At 37.6% G+C, this 22,446-nt stretch overlaps 1 protein-coding gene across 2 annotated transcripts in view; it reads right to left on the reverse strand.

The window, feature by feature from the left end:
- STK3 (serine/threonine kinase 3) overlaps positions 1-20,015 on the reverse strand; it is a 393,987-nt gene extending 373,972 nt beyond the window's left edge. The window contains exon 1 of one of the 2 annotated variants that reach the window (XM_053559237.1): positions 19,806-20,015. In XM_053559237.1, the coding sequence (XP_053415212.1) occupies positions 19,806-19,831 (26 nt within the window). In that variant the 5' untranslated portion in view covers positions 19,832-20,015. The remainder of the gene's footprint in view (positions 1-19,805) is intronic. The other variant, XM_053559238.1, reaches the window with a different exon arrangement.
- Positions 20,016-22,446: the final 2,431 nt, after the last annotated feature.

Here is a 22,446-nt window from a genome sequence, read left to right on the forward strand (position 1 = left end):
ATCACTTGAGGCCAGGAGTTCAAGACCAGCCAAAGAAACATAGAAAAATCGGCATGGTAGTACATGCTTATAGTCCCAGCCACTTAGGAAACTGAAGCAGGAGGATTGCTCAAGCCCAGAAGTTTGAGATCTAGCCCATGATGACGCCACTGCACTCTAGCCCATGAGTCAGAGCAAGATCTTGTCTCAAAAATAAATACATAAATAAGTTACATTTCATTTAAAATTAGACCACAGATAATGGTATTATAATGATAAATTGTTTAATATTCTTATCATTTAGAGATGCATAATGAAATAGTTAAAAATATGATATCTGAGATTTCAAAATAAGAAAGAATAGGGTATATGTATAGGAACATACATTATTCGAGATTGGCAAGGAATTATAATTGTTGAGATTGAGTGATGAGTACACAGAGCTTCACTCCCCCTACTTTACTAAGGAGTTTGAAGTTTTCCATAATAAGATGATTTTTTAAAAATTAACTAGTAGGAATTAAATCAAATTAAACTGATCTTATAAATAACTAGACACAAAATGCACATTCATTGTAAATTACTTATAACAAATCTAGAAGCAAATTACACATCTAAACATAAATTAATTAATTATGAAATATTCATACAATGAGATACCAAGCAGTCTTGGTCACTAAAAATCATGGTTGTAGAAAACTTATTTATTATAAAACAAGTTCACAATATATTTCTAAGAAAAAAAGGCAGGTTATAATAAAAACTAATGCACACAGAATTAAACTTTTCCATTTATTCTTTTAAACACGATGTATCTGTATATACATAATGTGTGTACATGCACCAAAATACCAGCAGACCGTTTTGTTCACTATCCCTAGCACTAAAAAATTGTGCCTGATACATAATGGGAACTCAAATATTTGTTGCATATAAATGTTTTAGGATTTAAAGCAACAGAGTTTGATTTGGGGGATGGTTCTATGTGTTTTTGTTTCATAAGGTTTCTAAATAAGGTTTTAAATTATGAAACTAGGTCTTAGAAATTAATCCATTTCACGGTTCATCTATGTGGCAACATGTATCACAATTTCATTTCTTTTTCTAAGGCTGAACAATAATCCAGAATATACATTTTTTTTTATCCATTCCAGTGGGTACATTATTTTGTAACACCACCAGCAATGCATAAGGGATCCAACTGCTCTACATCCCCACCAATACTTATTTGGGGGGTAAAGTGTATTAACAGCCATTCTAAAGACCATGAAATGGTATTTCATTGTCATTTTGATTTGTATTTCCCTGATGAGACTGTTGTCGAACATTTCATGTGCTTATTGACCATTTATATATCTCTTTGGAAAAATATCTCTTCAAGTCTTTTAGTGCTTTTTATTTTGATTGCTTGTAAATTTTGGCAAAAGACTTTAAAGAGAGACACTAAGGAAGGTTTTCTATAAGCCAAATCCAGTTCTCTAGTCAAGAACAATTGGTACATGCCCTCTAGATCAGCAGTCCCCAACCTTTTTGGCACAAGGTTATCAGTTTTTTTCCATGGATAGGGGAAAGGGAGGAAAAGAACAGAAGTTCAGGCAGTGATACTGTGTGGCCCAGTTCCTAACATGCCACTAACCAGTACCAGCAATGCAATAAATGGTACAGCTGAGATGAGAGTCAAGGTCTACCTGATTCTAAAGCACAGGCTCTTATTCACTTAGCTAATATCACTGTTTTAATAGTAAAATAGATATAATCTGAAGATATCATAGTATATTTAATTTTATAAAACAGTATTAAGTTTATAGGGGTTTAGTTAATTATTGGCAGTATAATGAGCCAAAACCACCTAAGAAAGTAAATGCTCTACAATAGATAGAATTTTTTTTTAATTAAATGAAAGTCTTGTTTTTCAACTCTATCATACCATTTCTCTCAATTCCTCAAAAAGGTTGGCTTCTTTTTGCCCCAAAGTACTCTTAAATTATAATTTCCTGGCAAACACTCTTGTTTTTATTTCCTAGAATTTTTTTCCATTTACCCTAAACTGGAAAATTACATGATTCCTCTTCATTTCCCACAACAAATCTGTACAAACTTAAACACTGCACATACTCATAGCCCTAAAGACACTGTTACTGTATTCACTTTCTTAATAGCTAATTTTTCAAAAAGTACAAATCCAGAAAATATAGACAAGACAGATTTGAAAATGCTGTTAACATATTCATGTCCTATTAAAATTTCAAATAATTTTATTTAAAAAATGTATAACTATAAGGCTCACAAATTTTAATCCAGTTCATTACAAATATTTTAAGTACATTCAACAACCATACTTGGTTTTAAGAACTAAGAAAGATAACAAAATCTTGACTTTAAAAAAATAATAATAAAGATAATATCTATATGAAATTTACCAAGGTCTACCTATACCTGCCATAATAGAAAATGCACCATGATTTGTGCCAAAAATATAGCTATACTTAAAGGCTAAATTTGCTCATACATTTTCTACCACATTTATTCCATTAAACCTCACAGGGATGGGGAACCTATGGTGTTTGTGCCGTATGTGGCCTTTTGGATCCTTAAGTGCAGCCTTTTGACTGAATCCAAATTTTACAGACCAAATTATTTTAATAAAGAGATCTGTTTTGTGAAGTTTGAATTCAGTCTAGGGGGCCACACTTGGGTATCTGGGTGGACGCATGTGGCCTTTAGGCTGCAGGTTCCCTATCCCTGGCAGCTTCCACCCTATCCCTAGCAGAATACTAGAGTTAATTGTATTAATCTCAAACATTAGCATATTAGCAAAACTGTAACATCAAGTAAAGTTTAAACTCTTAAGTCTGCTTAATTTTTATAGGTTCTTATGGCTAGAGATGAGAGAAGGGATGTAGAAGTGGTGGCTGTTTGCCCAGATGGACACTACTTTGATTTTTCAGTGCTATTTGATTTACACAGCAACAGCACATACGAAGTCATTTCTCAGTATTTAACTATTGTTCTTTGTAAACAAACTAAAGAGAGGAGACTAAGGAATAATTCATGATTTTGGTGCTTTGTAAAAATAATTTTTGGAGAAAAATAAAATAAATAATTTTTGGTTTTTTAAATTGGTATTATTTTTATCTGTTTGTTTTTTATAGAAATGAAAATCATTGTCGCCTACAATCCCCACACTCTGTGAAAAGGTGACAGGAGGATATTGCACCCAGGAGTTGGGGGCTACAGGAAGCTATGATTGCACTGCACTCTGCCAGAGGGACAAAGTAGGATGCCCATCTCAAAAAAAAAAAAAAAAAGGAAATTAAAATCAATATTACAGCTAAAGAGGCATATCCAAGGTATGATCATTGCTAACTAAAATAAAAATAAAATTTTAAAATCCCAATTGTATCTGACAATAAAAAAAAGATTCTAAGATACATAGCCTAAATATGTTACCCATAAAAATTTAAAACAACCTACTATAAATGTAATATAATATTTGTACAGATATGCTCTCTGAAATTCCAATTAGCTTCAGATATACCGTTAAGTCCTTAAAAATCTAAGTAATTCTACAAAATGACAGATAACTTTTCTAACCTTGGGAATTTTGTGGGCTTTTCAAAATAAAATATTTTTTTTCTTTTTTTATATCGAGAGAGAGTCTCATCACTATGTCACCCTCAGGAGAGTGCCATTGCGTCACAGCTCATAGCAACCTCCAACTCTTGGGCTTAAGCAATTCTCTTGTCTCAGTCTCCCAAGTAGCTGGGGCTATAGGGGCCTGCTACAATGCCCGGCTATTTTTTGATGCAGTTGTCATTGTTGTTTTAGCAGGCCCAGACCGGGTTCAAATCCACCAGCCTTGGTGTATGTGGCTGGCGCTATAACCACTGCGCTACGGGGCATCAAGCCCAAAACAAAATGTTGGGAAGAAAAATATGATTATTTTCATGTAAGTTTTAGAAACATAAGTATGGCATAATTTTTTCTCTCCTTCTTTACTGCATAATGATGTTCTTAGTTGAAAGATTATTTTGAAGATGTAACTGAACCCATACAAAAAAAGGGAATATGTAACTGAATCCATACCAAAAAAGGCCTCCAGAATGCAAAATCTGACACAAAGAATATGTACTTTACCTCAGAAAAGGAAGAGCTATTGTCAGATCACGTAATTATTTCTAATATAAACAGCAGTTTAGATAGACATAGCAATGAGAAATGACAGATAACAGTGAAACCTAACCCCAGTAAGAGTAGCCCACATAACAAAATCCCAAAACCAGAAATGTTGGCGTGGATGTGGAGGAAAGGGCACACTTCTACACTGCTGGTGGGAATGCACACTAATACGTTCCTTCTGGAAGGATGTTTGGAGAATACTTAGAGACCTAAAAACAGACCTGCCGTTCGATCCTGTAATTCCTTTACTAGGTTTATACCCAGAAGACCAAAAGTCACAATATAACGAAGACATCTGTACCAGAACGTTCACTGCAGCCCAATTCATAATTGCCAAGTCATGGAAGAAGCCCAAGTGCCCATCGACCCATGAATGGACTAGCAAATTGTGGTACATGTATACCATGGAATACTATGCAGCCTTAAAGAAAGATGGAGACTTTACCTCTTTCATGTTTACATGGATGGAGCTGGAACATATTCTTCTTAGCAAAGTATCTCAGGAATGGAAGAAAAAGTATCCAATGTACTCAGCCCTACTATGAAGCTAAATTATAGCTTTCACATGAAGACTGTAACCCAACTATAGCACAAGAATATGGGGAAAGGGCCAAGGAAGGGGAAGGGAGGGGGGAGGTTTTGGTGGAGGGAGGGTAATGGGTGGGGCCACATCTATGGTGCATCTTAGAATGGGTACAGGCGATTGCACTAATGTACACAGCTATGATTTAACAATAAAAAAAAAAAGAAAAAGACAAGACTAGTTTTAGAAGAAAAAACTACATGCAGCAGCAAAGTTTCAAACCAAATGGCAAGAGTACACTTGACTGTTTCAGTGTATAACTAGAAAAAAAAATTAAAAATAGCTCTTTCCCTCTGGACACTGAGTAGAATAGCATAGCTAAGAGGCTCAGATCCCTTAAAGATCCAGCTTATACCCACTATACACCCTCTCACATCATGGCCAAGGAAAGCATTGCTGCTGGAGGTGTAATGGACATTAATACTGCTTTACAATGTATCTAACAAAGGACATGAAGGATCTCTATAAGAAGAACTATGAAACCCTGAGAAAACAGTATAAGATAACAAATGAAAGAACATAACATGCTTATGGCTGGGAAGAATCAACATCGTTAAAATGTCCATACTACCCAAAGCAATCTACAGATTTAATGCAATCCCAATCAAAGCACTGATGTCATACTAAGAACTTAAGAAAGAAGTACTTCATTTCATATGGAACCAGAAAAAACTCTGAACAGCCAATACTATTTTTAGAAATAAAAACAGATCTGGAGGCATCTTGTTACCAGACTTCAGGTTATACTACAAGTCTAAAGTGATCAAAACAGCATGGTACTGGCCCAAAAATGGAGACATAGATCTATGGAATAGAATAGAGAATCTAGAGATGAACCGGCCACATATTGCCATAACACAAACAAAAGCATGCACTGTGGAAAAGAATCATTATTTAATAAATAGTGCTGGGGGAACTGGTTAGCCACATGTAGAAGACTGAAACTTGGCCCATACCTCTCACCATTGACAAAAATCGACTCTCAATGGATAAAAGATTTAAATTAAAGACACTTTGTTACCCTTGGTAGAGTGCCATGCCATCATAGCTCACAGCAACCTCAAACTCTTAGACTCAAGCAATCCCCTTGTTGCAGCCTCCCAAGTAGCTGGAACTACAGGCACCTACCATCACACCCAGCTATTTTTAGAGATGGCGTCTCACTGCTGCTCAGGCTGGTCTATAACTCCTGAGCTCTGCCTTGGCCTCCCAAAGTGCTAGGATTACAGGTGTGATCAACCACGTCCAGCCCAATGCTTACTATGTTTAAAGGTATCTCGAATCACTATCTTGGCAGACTCCTTCACATCACATTATTTTTTTCATTAATATTAACAGATTAGTCAAGATTAATCAAGTGCTCCTAGTCAGTAAAGGGGGGGGGGATTCACCCACTGGCCTAGTGCTTTTATTCTCTTTTTTATAGAAGAAAAAAATAGGAAATATATAAACACACAGAAAACTCAATCTGCCAGGAATAGAATATTATTTTTATAATTTTATTTTTAATTAAATATATTTAAATAAATATTTTATTTTATTCAATATTATTTTATTTATTTAATATTCTTTAATATATTTTATTTTAAATATTTTATTTAATAAATATTATTTATTAAATAAATATTTTATTTTAAATATTTTATTTATTTAATAAATATTATTTATTATTTATTCCATAAAAATTATTTTCTTCTCATTAGTTAATTTATTATTTATTTATTTACATTTATTTTTAATTTCCACTAGAATTTTATGGAATCCCAAGGCTTAATGTGACTCTTGCTTCTAGTATTTCTAGTATTAGAAGTTACATGAACTATAAATTTTATTCAGAGCAATCATTTCTTTCCAATCTTTTTCTAGAATTTTTTGTTGTTGTTAGGGATTCATTGAGGGTACAAGATGTGAGACACTGAGACCCCACCCACTCCCCCCTCTTTCCCTCTCTCTGCTCTTCCTTCCCCCCTTTCTCTCTCTGCTTTCCCCTTTTGCCACCCGCCACCGTGACGTTAACTGTCATTAATTGTCCTCATATCAAAATTGAATGCATAGGATTCGTGCTTCTCCATTCTTGTGATGCTTTACTAAGAATAATGTGTTCCACTTCCATCCAGGCTAATATAAATGCTGTAAAGTCTCCTTTTTTTTTTAGTGGCTGTATTAGCATATACAAATGCTACTGAATTGTGGGCACTGATTTTATATCCTGAGACATTACTGTATTTTTTGATGACTTCCAGGAGTCTTGTGGTTGAATCTTTCTCTTTCTACAATTTAAATTTCACTGATTATTAGGGAAAGTCTGCAAAGATGACTACTGGAAAATTGTTATTGACTGCTACATGATTACAAGATAACAAGCTAATTCACATATCCACTTATAAATACAATCTGATACTTCTTAATACAGTGAATAAGTATACTAAAACTAATTCTTCCTAAAGTTATGTGACAAGGTTACAAACACAAATTATCAACTGTGTGGCTGAGATAAATACCTCATTTTATTTATTCAAAGCACAATAAAACTTAACAAGAGGAGCTAAAATCAAAACTAGAAAGGAATAACATGACATTTAATATATGGAGATGAGTTTCATTTTGCAATTCATCATACTATAGTTATATAAAGTTATAACTATAAAGTTATATTTATAAGGCAGCCTTAAGTTGCCCTTGAAATTTCATTTTTTGTAAACCAACACAAGGCAGACTAAAAGTTCTACCTAAAAATAAAGCCTAAAATCTGATTCTATCAACAGTTGTGTTATTTGTCTTGGATTCCTTTATTCTCTATCTTTTTCATTAAGAAAACAAAGACACTAGGTCACCTAAAACATTTACAGGTGAAACCTGAGAGTGGGTATGAACATAATAGTACTTCAAAGGATAACCAGCGTAAATAGGTAGAACATAAAAGATAAAAGTCTACTCTATATGATATAATCTCTACCACAAAATTTGAGTCTCTACATGCCCAATTTCTGACTTAAACTTAGAAAATGTGTGACAGAGATATCCAGAGACAGGAGCTCAAACCTATCAGCGCTATCACATTTTTTGACTATACCATATTTCAAAAGAATAAATCATTTCATTGACCTCTGAATAAGACATTATTAAAAATAATAGGATATGAGTACCCAGATTAGGATTTTGAGATACTTTTTTTTTTTTTTTCCACTATAAGAAGGCAAAGCTTCTTAGGAGAGATGGTTGTTTCCAGGTCTGGGACAGGAAATACACAAGATGAATCCCAAGAATCTTATCACAGCAGAGAACAAGGACGCTGTCAAAACCACTAGGGACATGATGTCTCCGGGAGAGGCTCTTGCTGGCCAAATGTAGGACAATTTGTGCTTTAAAGACAGTTACTGCAATGGACTAAAATTCACCAAATCAGTTTCAATCCATCAGCTAATTATGACATTTAAGATAAAAAATATAAGAATTGGTCAGCTTTGGAGGAAAATGGGAGATCTAATGCATTATCTTGAAAAATATCAAATTAAGGTAATAAATCGAACATTTATCCTGTCTTTCCTCTATAAAGGATATCCTGGGTAACCAAACAGAAGATGAGGGGAAGTGACTCTTTATAAAACTATTCCCACTAATAAGTGCAAACAAAATTAAGTATTTAGAATTTTGCTATTTTGTAATACCCAATGAATTAACAAAAATAAGCACTGATCATCAACAGCTGTGAACACCACAAAAAAGACAATCAGACATTAAGAGATCCCTATAATCTTGCCAAACCCCACCTATAATAATAACGCCTAAGGGACTGAAGTTGAATCTGCATCTCTGTATGGAGCTGCCCTACAAGAAATAGAAAGAGCAAAGAAAACATGTTGAACTTCACCTTGAAAATCAATCAGTAAAATCCAGACTCTGGAACACTAGAAATAGCCTGGGTTCTTCAACAGGAAAAGGAAAAGAAAAGGATGAAGGGGTAGCAAAGATTGAAAATGTCAACTCATGGGGTGGATAGCTTGCACTCACAAGTTCAAGACCAGCCTGAGCAAAAACGAGAACACATCTCTACTAAAAATAGAAAAAAATGAGACAAGAGGATCGCTTGAGCCCAAGAGTTGGAGGTTGTTGTGAGCTATGACACCACAGCACTCTACCTAGGGCAGCAGCTTGAGATTCTCTCTCAAAAATTTTAAAAAAAAAAAAAAGGAAAAGAAAGAAAGAAAAAGTCAACTCATACCAAATAAGCTGAATATGCATTCCTAGAGTATCTAGCAATGCACATTTAGATTATTACTATAAAAGCCAGGATAATGGTTACTTATGGGAAAGGACTACTAATATCTATAAAGGTATCTGCCTTACAATAATTCACTGCCATTATCTGTTTACCTGTTAACTTACGGACAAGGACCACTGATATTCTATAAAGGTATCTGCCTTATAATAATTTACCAAGCCATTATCTGTTTTGCACTGATGTTTTATTTTGCAATAAAAAGATTTTTTTTTTTTTTTTGAGACAGAGTCTCAAGCTGTCACCCTGGGTAGAGTACTGTGGCATCACAGCTCACAGCAACCTCAAACTCTTGGGCTTAAGCGATTCTCAAGCCTCAGCCTCCCAAGTAGCTGAAACTATAGGCACATGCCACAACACCCGGCTACCCGCCAGCCTCGGTGTATGTGCCTGGCACCCTACCCACTGAGGTACAGGGCACTGCCTAAAAAGATGTCTTTAAAAAATAGCAACTTACCAGCACACCTAAACATTTAAACATCTAAAAAAAAAGCTACATATGTTCTCATTCTCTAATCTGGTGAAAACAAGAAGTTAAAAATAAAAGTCAGCTCCCATCATTTTCTCCCTATTTCCTCTTCTAGGGAAACCACGAATATCACATTTGGGGCCAATCAGATTCACTTTCCTGAGAGGATGGACTTCTAAGAAAGAGACTATAGATACCTAATCCTGTTCCACTCCCAGTCTTCCCCCAGCCGCCAAGTTACTCAAACACAAAACAAGAGCCAAGATTGTGATTCTTCTTTCTTCCTCATTCCCCACATCTAGTCTACAGTCAGTCCTTCATGTTTAACTCCAAAATAGAACTCAAATCTCCCTACTTCTCTCCATTGCCACTGATTCCATCATCTCTAACCACAAACTACTGAAATAACCTCCCAACTTGTTTCTCTGCTTCTATTGTTAACCCTCTAAAATCCACTCTAGCCAAGGCAGTAAGAATAATCTTTTAAAAACATAAATTGCTTAAAATCTTGCTTAAAACTCTTTTAATGACAGTACATGGCATTGCGACTTAAATCCAAATTCCTTTCCATGGCTTCATGGCATTATTGAATTACTGCCCATCTCTCTGACCTCATCTCTAGCCACTTTCTCCCATTCTATAAGCCAGCCACAATGGCCTCATTTCAATTCCTCCCATAAACTAAGTTCTTTCCCACCTCCAGGCCCTCTCATAGCTTTTCCATCTGCCAGGAATCCTTTTCCTCTGCTATTCACATGGATAACTTCTCAATTGTCAGTCTATAGCTTAAATATTACCTCCTCAGAGAAGCCTCCTCCAACTGCCCTATTAAGCAGGTTCCACCACCATTTTTTCTATCAATACATGCTACTTCTATTTTTCATAGCTTCAGCTCCAACCTAAGGCAAAGAAAGAGCCCATCTGTTTCATTCACCAATGCACTCAGCACCTGGAATTTGGAAGGCAGTCAATTAATAATTACTGAATGTATGAATAAATGAGCAAATGAATGAACTCAAGGCTCACAGCCAATTTCTACCACAAGCAACCATCAGTAAGTAAAGAAAGCCAATTTTCAGAAAAAAAAACAGGAGAGCAGTACAACATTAACAGAGACATGAGACTGTGTGACTCAAGAGAGGTCAAGGAAGTTAGCTACCTATCATCTTCAGTTTATACTTTCCTGAAACATATAAAAAGTTGACCTAAATAACAAAAAGAAGTTTAACTGGCAATCCTTTCCAATTATAGCACTCTAATTCTCATGATTTCAGAAAACCTAAAAATGAAAAGATGATCCGGAAAAAGAAGAATATTCTAAATGTTCAACAATTTCTCAAATTATATAAATATGTATATCAAGAATCTGAGATATGATAGATTAAGATAGCTGAAACATCTGAAAAGTCTCATATTATATAAATAAGAATTATATAAATCTATAGACTAATTCAGAACCAAATACAATACTACTTACACTAATCATAATTGTTAACAACTCTCTGTAATTCTCATTTTGCTATGAAGTCATTTCTCAAGATATGTTCTTTGATGTATATTCAGAAATTCAAGGTAATTTTCACATTAACAGTCACGGTATACAAACAATAAACTTTTTTTTTTTTTTTTGAGAAAGGATCTCACTCTGTTGCCTGATGGCATATGTGTACCATGGTGCCATCATCGCTCACTGCAACCTCAAACTCCTAGCTCAAGTGATCCTCCTGCTTTGGCCTCCTGAGTAGCTGGGACTATGCATTTATGCCACCACACTTGGCTAATATTTTTTATTTTTTTTGTAAAGATGAGGATCTCGCTATGTTGCTCAGGCTGGTCTGCCCTGAAGTGATATTCCTGCCTTAGCCTCCAAAAGTGCTAAGATTACAGGCCTAAACCACCATAATCTGCCCAAACATATTTTTAATATTCTTAATATATGTCTGTTTACATATTTACTACTTTCATTTATTCAACCTGAGACCCTATGTAAAAAAAAGTTGTCATAAAACATTTCAAATATAGAATTTTTCTTAGAGCTAAAAGCTTCTTGAAATTAGAACAATCCAAACACACATGAAGCGATTCAAAAAAAAAACAACAGAAATGAAGCTTGAGGAAAAACTTTAAGAAAAAGGTTTCTGTTAAATTAGCATAAATTTTCTCTTCTAGAAGAAAAATGTAAAGACCTTTGATAGTTACAGTGGGTAGAGCAGATAGGGAGTCAGAAACTGAGGTCATTATAATTATAGTTGAATGTTTCCAATGCACAGGGTCAGTCTCTACCAGAAGGCAAGCAAGACTGCCTCATAGCAGCCTTCATACATAGTATTACATTTTCCTTTGTAAACTGTCAAACATCACAGAAAATCATTTTGCATTTTCCCACACTTTAATTGGGATATATATAAAGTTTAAAATATAGTCATTCTTAAGTATTAGTTTCCTTTCTCCTCATCTCTTAAGATTCTCTTCTAGAGGCTTGGCGCACAGTGCTCAGTGGTTAGGGCTCTGACCACATGCACCTGGGCTGGTGGAGAACAACGACACAACAACAACAAAAAATAGCCAGGTGTTGTGGCAGGTGTTTGTAGTCCCAGCTACTTGGGAGGCTGAGGCAAGAGAATCACTTAAGCCCAAGAGTTTGAGGTTGCTATGAACTATGACACCACGGTATTCTACCAAAGATAACACAGTGAGACTCTGTCTCAAAAAAAAAAAAAAAAAAAATTCTTTTCTAGAATTTTAAAGATGTATATTGGTTGTCACAGTAACATCACTCTGCATTAATGATCTAAGTTATTAGTACAGAGATAGAAATGCCATCAGTTTCCTGGCAATATTAAACACCAACAATGTTTTTTCAAACTACAAAACACAACCCATTAGTAGATCATGAAAATAATTTTGTAAACCACGAGCATCATGTTTTAAGGAAATAAAAACAGAACAGAAAATGTTAAAATATCAGAAAACATAACACATAGCATATTTTCTGAAACTTCCTTTGGTTTTATATATATGGGTCTGCTACTGAGTCTCAATACCAAAGATAAAGAAGAATTTTTTTGAAAGCAAATAAAATACTACATATGATGGACTGAAGCAGTAGTGCCTCTAGTTCAACATATATAAGTGTTTGAAACCAAAATTCAAATACTTTGCAAATTCTAAGCACTTATTTTTTTTCCCTTATAATCCAAAAAGAAGTGTTCAATTTAAACCTTTTATTATTGAGGATTTACTGATACACACTTCTGGAAAAAGCACTTAGAATACTTTAGAAAAGCAAATTTCAACCCAGTTTGTGTTTCATGTATATGTACCCTTTTTTAGTATTTCTAACCTTAACACCAGTATATTCTATATTTCAGCTCCTTAAAAACAGTAAGTTATTTTTATCGTTGCCTAAAATCAACTAAAGATTTAGTTATTCTATTGTCTTGTTTTTGTTTTGTTTTTTAAAAGACAGCCTCCCTCCGTCACCCAGGCTGGAGGGCAGTGGACAATCATAACTCACTCCAGCCATGCCAGCCTTGTACTCCTGAGATGAAGTGATCCTCCTGCCTCAGCCTCAACCAGCAGTTGAGACTACAGGTGCGTGCCACTACACCCAGCTAGTTTTTCAACTGTATTAAAATGCAACCAAAGTCTGCTTACCAGATTTTATTGTCATATTTCTCTCACCAATAAAGAATAGCCAAGTAACTGTTCCCATTACAAGGCCTAAACCAATGCTAACGAAGCTGATGCCATCCTAAATTTATCAAGAAAAGCCAAAGGGAAGACAGTATAAGCTTTAGGGACCAAGCTGTTATTTAAATAGATGCTCCTGTTTGCTCAAGTTTTTTCTCCTTCGACTAAATACTTTGAACATTTTGTCCACTTGCCTGTCTCTAAAATTGGAAACTTCCCCTAGGGTCTCTACACTGAGGCTGCTGTCTTTGTTTTATTTTTGTTTTGTTTTGTTTTAAAGAGTTCTTAGAGTTCATCTTTTCAAAGACAACTCTAGCTTTCCACTTACTGAATCTGATAATAATGTACATAAAAATTTTATCTTCCAACATTCTGAGGACACATAAATTAGGAATAAAATGAATTACACCCTCTTCTCAAGGCAACGTCTTCATGACATTCCTGATGTCCTACTACTTCTTTAACTGGGCTGTTGTTAAGCTCCACCCAGTTCAATTCTTGAGAACCAACAGTTCCCTCCCATAAAATCTCCACTTCTAATTCCTGGACTGAGGTCAGGGCAATAGATGTTTCAGTCTGGGGGACTCTTCAAGCTGAATACATGAATACTTGCTACTTTACTCTCCTAAACCTTTATCACTCTACCTTTGCTTTTTCATTCCATAATAATCTGTCTTCCCATAATAATCTGTCTTCTGATGATTTACCCATTCATAGTAATATCTGTCCTCAAGTGAAATAACTGTTTTCTTACCTCCATTTTTCATTTGTATAAATAAATGTACTTTGTAATAGTAATTTTCTGATTTCAACATTCAATTTTACTGCACTCAAACTAACCTTTCACACTACTTTAAAAAATGTTTTTGCCACAGAATCCCACGACAGCTTAAATCAAAGAACTCTCCCCAACCTGTGAGAAAGTATGCTTTAGTAGCTTACGTTCTTATTATACTTCCAGTGTTTTCATTGTTCAACACTAACTTTTCTGCCAACTATACCTTAATCAATGAATTTTAAATTTTAAGTAAATATTAATCCTATAATTTTATTGAGAACAGGACCTATCTGGTAAAGTACCTCTCTCCAGCAATGACAGTCCATCCTCTCTCTGATAAGCACTGAATATAGCAACCTACCCTCCAACAGAGTTCTCATGCTGTCCCCTGTCATCCCTGAGCCCCACCTCCCTTCTATGAATGTTCTACTTGGTGAAGAACCCATGTTCTGACCATTTCCCTGTCTACCTATCAAAGCTTACCTATTTTGCAGTCATTTTTCTCTCAGCTAGCAGTTCCCCTATGAAGAAATCTGATAAACTCAACCCACCAAAATGCTAATAATTAATAACCATTTAAAGGATTTCCTTTCAGAGAGAAATCTTTTTAATAAGAACTTCTGAAGACCTCTATGATAGGGTCTATTAGGGAAATATGGGGAATCTAGAAACCATTCCGGTACCTCAGGTCAGTAACATGGGTGACCACAACTATTGCCTATGTTTAACATAAGCCTTTTCAGGGACAGTAAAATAGACCAAATTAATGAACATGAGGGTAAGAGGTGCCTTCTATTTCATCTAGGACTCTGAGTCATCATTCTTTAACATGTCTATACAATGGACTCTCCAACTTCCAGAAGAAAAGAATGATACCCAAAGAAGCAAATTTCAACAACAGTGACAAGGCTGGGCCTAACACCAGGCCAAACAGTACATTAGGATGTGTATCATATACATGTATGGAAATGTGTGTATATATGAATATAAACAACATACTAAAAATACAAAGACATATGAGGACAAACGTTCAATTCTGGACAGTGATTACCCTTTGGAAGATAGGAAAGGAATGCAATTGAGGAGATACACACATGGGGATTCAAACGTATTGGTAATATTTAACTACTTCAGCTGGGTGGTGATACATAAGTATTTATGAAATTAGTTTCCATTATCTTTTTTGTTGTTTTTGGAGACACAGTCACTGTAACCTCCAACCAATGGGCTCAAGTGATCTTCCCTACCTCCACCTCCAAGGACCCAGGACTACAGGCATGTGCCACCAAATGAAAAAAGTTGATATTTTAAAATTTTTTATACAGATAGGGTCTCACTATGTTATCCACGCTGGTCTAGGACTCCTAGCCTCAAGTAATCCTTACTTCAGCTCCCAAAGTGCTGAGATTACAGACATAAGACACTGTACCAGCCCCCATTATCTTTTGGATCTCTAAAATTTTGTAACAAAAAGGAAGAATAGGAAGATGGCATATAACCAAATGCATATCATATTAGGAATACAGAGAAATATCTCAGACTAGAAAGTACTTAGGGAAGATACTTTGAGCCAGGCCTTGAAGGAAGAATAAAGCAAATTATTCTGGGGCGGCGCCTGTGGCTCAGTGAGTAGGGCGCCAGCCCCATATGCCGAGGGTGGCGGGTTCGGACCCAGCCCCGGCCAAACTGCAAGAGAAAAATAGCCGGGCGTTGTGGCGCGCGCCTGTAGCCCCAGCTGCTCAGGAGGCTGAGGCAAGAGAATCGCGTAAGCCCAAGAGTCAGAGGTTGCTGTGAGCTGTGTGACGCCACGGCACTCTACCTGAGGGCGGTACAGTGAGACTCTGTCTCTACAAAAAAAGAAAAAGCAAATTATTCTTCAGGCATAAAAACAAACAAACAAAAAAAACACAAACTTTCCTAAAGGAAAAGCATGAACAAAGGCAAAGCTGGGAGTACCCACAGCTTACAACCTAAATAAAGAACAACAGGGAAACTTCATGAGGACACATTCATGTGATATTAACCCCTTATATTTAAATATCTCAAAATTTTTTACTGAAGGGTAGGGGTTAAGACTGAGACAAAGAGGCTTTGGATATTACATAAACAAGTGTGCTCCTAATTTAAAAAAAAAATTTTTTTTAAAGAGTACCATGGACCAATCTGAGCAAAAGTGAGACCCCCATCTCTTAAAAAAATAGCCAGGCATTGTGGCGGGAGCCTGTAGTCTCAGCTACTTGGGAGGCTGAGGCAAGAGAATCACTTAGGCCCAAGAGTTGGAGGTTGCTGTGAGCTGTGATGCCACAAAACTCTACTGAGGGTGACATAGTGAGACTCTGTCTCAAAAAAACAAATAAATAAAATAAAGAGCAGCATGATTAAAGTGATGTTTTACCTAATAAATCAAAAGCTATGTGCAGGATGAACTAAAGCAACTGTGTTCTATGGAGCATTAGGAAGTTCTGTAGGATAGCAAAAAGGGAAAGGGAGTAGAAACTAGGTCCTAGTACCCTGACCCTTCTCCCAACAGATCCCTTCTGTTGTTAAAATGTTTCAGCTATTGGCCACCCACGTGGATCGGACCTGGCGGGTACGAATCCAGCACGGGCCCCGCCAGACAACAATGCTGACTACAACCAAAAATTGTCGGGTGTTGTGACGGGTGCCGTAGTAGGCCCAGTTACTTGGGAAGCTGAGGCAAGAGAATCACTTAAGCCCAAGACTTGGAGGTTGCTGTGATGAGCCACAGGCGCCACCCCATTGTCCGCTGTGATGATGAAGCATGGTTACATTGGTGAATTTGAAATCCTCGATGATCGCAGAGCTGGGAAAATCGTTGAGAACCTCACAGACAGGTTAAACGAGTGTGGAGCGATCAGCCCCAGGTTTGCTGTGCAACTCTAGAAAGATGACAGAATTGTCTGCTCCCATCCCGCTGGTTTGGTTTCACTGTACTGACAACTTCAGCTGGCATCATGGACCACGAAGAAGCAAGAAGAAAACACACAGGAGGGAAAATCCTGCGATTCTTTTTCTAGGGATGCAATACATACTGAACAAATGAAATGCCTCAATGAAAACAAAACAAAACAAAAACAAACAAAAAAAGTTTCAGCTATTAAAGCATTTTTGAAAACCATTAGACTAAAGTGCCCACTTAGATGGTACTGATGCAAGTCAAGTGTGAGGGTCATAAAACCCTGGAATGGGGCAGTAATGCTTGGAAATGGAAGGAGAGAAAATTAATCCAGAGACTTCTCAATAGAAAAATCTGATCACATCTAGCGACAAACTAGATGGGATAACGAAAGAGAAAACCTACATGAAAAAATAAAAAATCCCAACTGAGCAGCAACTGCTGGTCATTCAGACTTAACATTAGCAATACAGATAAGGCCATATTTTTTCTTCTTTTTTTGAGACACAGTCCTGCTCTATCACCCCAGCTACAGTGCAGTGTTGTGATCATAGTTCACTGCAACAAAATTCCTGGGCTAGCTGGGACTACAGGCATGTGACACCACACCCAGCTAATTTTTCTTTTTTAGTAGAGATGGGGATCTCACTCTTGCTCCAGCGAGTCTTAAACTCCTGACCTCAAGAGATCCTCTTGCCTCAGCCTCCCGGAGTATGAGGATAACAGTTGTGAGCTACCAAGCCCAGTGATACGGCCATCTAAAAGTATATGAGCACTAAGGAAGTATTTATTACACAAGGCAGAAAAGCAAAATGGCATTCTTGCAGGGATTAAGAAGAAAATGAACAAAGGGGACCAAGAGATCGTAGAAAAGAATGACCATTACATCATGGAATGCTAAGAAAGAGTTTCAAATGGGGCATCACTGTACACAATGAGAGTCCAAAGCCTCTGTAGCCAATCATATCCAGAGCTCTCATACCTGCTCCACCTGACACAAGTTATTTAACCTCTCTGAGCTTCATTTTGTAGGGAAAACACAAAATAACAATAACATTAGTGAACACATTATGGAACACCGTCCTAAATGCTTTACATATGACCTCATTTAATCCCCACAATACATTTTACAGATGAAGAAATTTAAGTTTAGAATAAGCACAGTAAGTGGCAGCCAGGAATACTATGTCTTAGGATGATTAAATAAAGAAATGTATATATAATTTCCTGGCTGACAGTATGACCTCTAAAATGGTAACTATATATTAGAAGATAATGATCCACAAGGGCAACAGAAACAGCCAGTAATTCCTGGCACAGCCTTCCATGTGGCATACTCTCTTAGCATCCTCACCTCTAAGATCAATAATCAATGCCTACAACTGAACCTACTTCATAAGGTTGCTGTAAGAATTAAGTACTAAGAGTATGAAAACATTATGAAAAAATTTTGAGATATTCAAATATAAGGGATTAATATCACATACCATTTGCTCTTGCTCATTACTTCAAAATAAATCTCTCTGAAGAAAGCTTAAAATAAGTCTTTTAAATGTGCAACAACCACTTTGAAAAGTATAAATCAGCATGGAATTACCACCCACACCTACCCTGACTCCTCTAGATTCTCTTAAGTCTCTGCAAGGGCAGGGATTCCTGAACACCTGTAATGAAAACTCTGATAACTTACAGCAGAACTAATCAATAGAGAGCTGGTACTTCAGAGTTGTTCAAGTTGGCCTATGGCATTGTTTCAGAGGTACCCCCTTCCAGTCCTTCCATAAGAGAAAAGAAAAAGGGTCCCTGATTCTCTTCTATAGAATTAAAACTGGCTGCCCAGTGAGTACAATACAGATCTGACAAGATGCAGAAAAAAATCAATTGACTTGCTTCAAGGTCTCTGATAGCAGTTCCCTTTTGAAAACTCCTCCAAGCCCTCCTCCCTTTTTTCACCTGAACAGATGGCTTCCAGACCTTAAGGCTCACATGTCTAGTCACACAATCCACAATAGCTACCAAAGTTCCTATCTTTTCAATTATCCCATGTTCTTGAATATACCACCTTTCATCTAAAGATCTCTAGGTAACATGAACTCTTTAATCTTCACAATAGCATTATCTGGGAGAGAGATTAGTACCCTTATTTTATACATTTAAATGTAAGAACGAGGTTAAATGTTTTATCCGACATCAAATAATTATTTGATTCATTCTTGAGGATAAAATACACATTATCAACTTATATCAGTGGACAACTTTGATTTAGCTTCCTAAAATCATTACAAAGCATACATTTCCAGTACATATATCAAATATAAACATAAACTAACAACACCATACCATAGTATTATTTTTACAAGCAAAACTATTTGGGGGGGGGGGAGGTTCTAATTTAAGATTCCTACAGTCTTGCATCCATAAATACTTTTGAACTTGGCAAGGGGGATGATACACCTGTCAGTGCAGCATATGCAAACAGTTAAGTTTCACGGACCGTGTAGCTATTAATATTTAATTCTTTAAATTGTAAATAAACAGCCCACCTCATCAAAAAAAAGGCAATACTATGAGGAACATTTCACAAGAAAGCGTAATTTCCTAGTCTTAGGTCTCCCAGGCTTCGCGAACTTGCCACGAGGGAAAACTCTACCCGCCCCAGGAAGTCAGGCCGCGGGGAGCCGGGCGCTGCCCACTCAGCCCTCCACTCGCGCCGGGACCCGCCGGCCGCGGGGGAAGCGATGCCCGGCCTCCCCTCAGGGCCCGGGCCTCGCGGACAGAGGCGGCCGGGCGTTCGGACCTGTTTCCCGGCCCTCTGCGTGCCCAGCCCGGCCGGCCGGGAGGGCAGAGGGTCGCGGTAGGGCCTGGCCTAGTCGCCCCCGCCCGGCCGGCGCCGCTTCCCTCCTTCTCCTCACTCCCCGCGTTCGTTACCTCTTAGGCGCCGGCGGCTGCTCCATGGCTGCCGGGGGCAGAAAGAGGGAACTGATGGACGGTGAAAGCCAGAGGGAGGAAAGGAGCGGGGCACCGTCTGGCCGAACCCGAAGATCCACAGAAGGAAACTCCAGCAACTCGGACCAACTTTCTCGTAACTCCGCGGCGGATCCCCAACCCGAGCCTGAGCACGGCTCCTCCCGCCCCGCCCCCCGCCGCCGCCGGCGGACCCCAGAGGATAGGCGGAGCCCGGCGCGCGGAGAGGGTGGAGCCGGCTGCTACCAGCGAGGGGGCGGAGCCGAGACGGAGGGCGGGGCTGATCGCGGAGCCGGGAGGGTGGAAAGGAGGTTCTGGAAGGGCGGGAGGGTGAGGCCTAACAGCTCCGCTGCTCGCTTGCCTTCGCTAAGTTTGCCGGATCCCATTTGACTCATTAATCTGGGTTTCCCAGCGATACATCGCAAACAACTTGTGAAGCCGTTTGAAGTATTACTAAATTCCCACGCTTCCCTCTTTAGTTCTGTTTATAATTACTGGTTATGTTTTCCCCCAGCCATTTGACATTTGTAGCTACAGTACTAAGGATACTTCTGGAAATTCTAGTTTGTTTTGAATGTGGACAAGCTCCTCACTACATTTCACAATAATTACATCTCATTACAGAGAAAATATTTACTTCAATGAGATCTCTCAGTGCGCCAGATTCAGTGCATCGGAGTCTTGCAAGGCTGTCCAACTGGATAACCCGGCAAGCCTAGCACAAATTATTGTGCCTAAAAGAGAACTCAAGATAGTTGGTTTCCTTCCCTCTCTGGTTCTCTCTCTCAACCTCCTCCCAACAACCCACATCGCGCTATAATTTGACCCCTTCACGCATCCGTATTGTGTGTACACTGTTTAACCTTAAATTACATATGGATATCTTTATTACATATACAATATATAGCTGCTAGATAATGATTTTGCTTGTTTGGGGTAGAAATTTTCAAGACTAGAATCATAGAGGTTTTTCTTGAAGGTTAGAATGACGAACAAAGGAAATAATATGAAGAGAAGTTTAAATAATGCAATTATTAACCCAAATTAAACTTGTCTTTAGCCGTTTATAATAGTTTCATCCTTTTTGTGGATTATTTTAGGTTTCACTGTGTAATAAGTTTATGTGATTTATTTTCAAGCCACTATATCTCCCCCTAAATTTAAAGTTTGCAGTTACTAAAGATGTGTCTAACTGGCCAGAGTAACAAAACAAAACAGAATCATTAAAATGTTAAAGCTAGAAAGAACCCTTGAAATTATTCCTTTCTACCCCTCACTCTCATCCTTACTTCCATGCCCCACTCCCGTGTTTTTGTGTTTACTCAGAAAAGGTTCTTAAGGAGAACTTAATTTCACCTTTTTTAAAATTATCATACTTTTAAATGGGCTCTAAGTTGTCTTGCCGACTTTCATCTCCACTGAGCCTTTCCCAGTCAAATCACCAGCACCAGCACCAGCACCCACTGCCTCATACATTTCAGTTATGAAAGAGATAGCTGCCTTTTGTATGACACTTCTTGCACTGCATTGAAGTTCTGTCTATTGGACTGTCATCCCATCCCAACTATAAATCAGTTGAGAGTTGGACCATGTCTTTATTCTCTATCCCTCTGTAGCAAGTGTTCTGACAAAGAGTAAGGTCACTGGGCTGGATAGCTTCCTTTTGGTTCCACAGATTCACTGTTCCCTCTCCATCTGCTCTCTGCCCTGGGGTTTAACCTTTATAGCTGACATCTTAAGCCCTCTGGCTTATGGTTAGGTCTGATGATAGGAGACTTAGCAGAAGATCACCTGAGGGAGAGAAGAGTATGAGGTCAAACTAGCATGTATTTGTTCCCCTGTTTCCTTCCTGTGATGTCCCTTTGGACTAGGTGTGTTCCTAAGAGTCACTGCCCCTTGGAAGACAAACTGCTCTACCCAACTGCTCCTCCTTCCCTTTGACTCTTTGGGCCTAGGGATTGTGACTCCTCTGCTATTCCCTTAATGCCTTCTTTCTCTGCTATGTTCCCCTCTACCTCAATCCTCGTCAAATGATGCTTTGTAAATTAAACTCTCTTTAATTGATCCTAATTTGAGTATACCTTTAAAAGTTTTCCTACTGGGCCCCTGACTGATACACTCATAAAGAAGAATTGTGGAAGGAGGAATAATATCAGAAAATAAATCTCTGAAATCTTTCTCAATTTGAAAAGAGAGAGGGCTAATAATTATTGTATGACTCCAAAGAGATCAGCCTCCATTTTCTCATTAAACCCTTCAAACTATTTCATGAAGTACTTATTATTTCCACTTTATAAATGAGATAACTGAGGTTCAGAAGAATGAAGGCCAAAAATAATGTCTATATTCTAATCCAGGCCTTATGACTCTTTGGCCTCTTTCTACTATAAGTCAGTCAACAAATAATTATTAAGCACCTAAGAATGCTAGGCACTGTTTTAGGTGCTAGGAATTCATCAGTATAGAAAAGAGACAAATAGATAAAAATCCTGCCCTCAGGCGTTTACAATCTGGTTGGGGAAACATAATTAAGATATAATGAGTACCTAGTTAGTAATGTTAGACATTGAAAACTAGTAAGGAAGAAAACAAAAAGGAGAATACA

This window comes from Nycticebus coucang, chromosome 13 (genome assembly GCF_027406575.1).
Source record: "Nycticebus coucang isolate mNycCou1 chromosome 13, mNycCou1.pri, whole genome shotgun sequence".
NCBI lineage: Eukaryota > Metazoa > Chordata > Mammalia > Primates > Lorisidae > Nycticebus > Nycticebus coucang.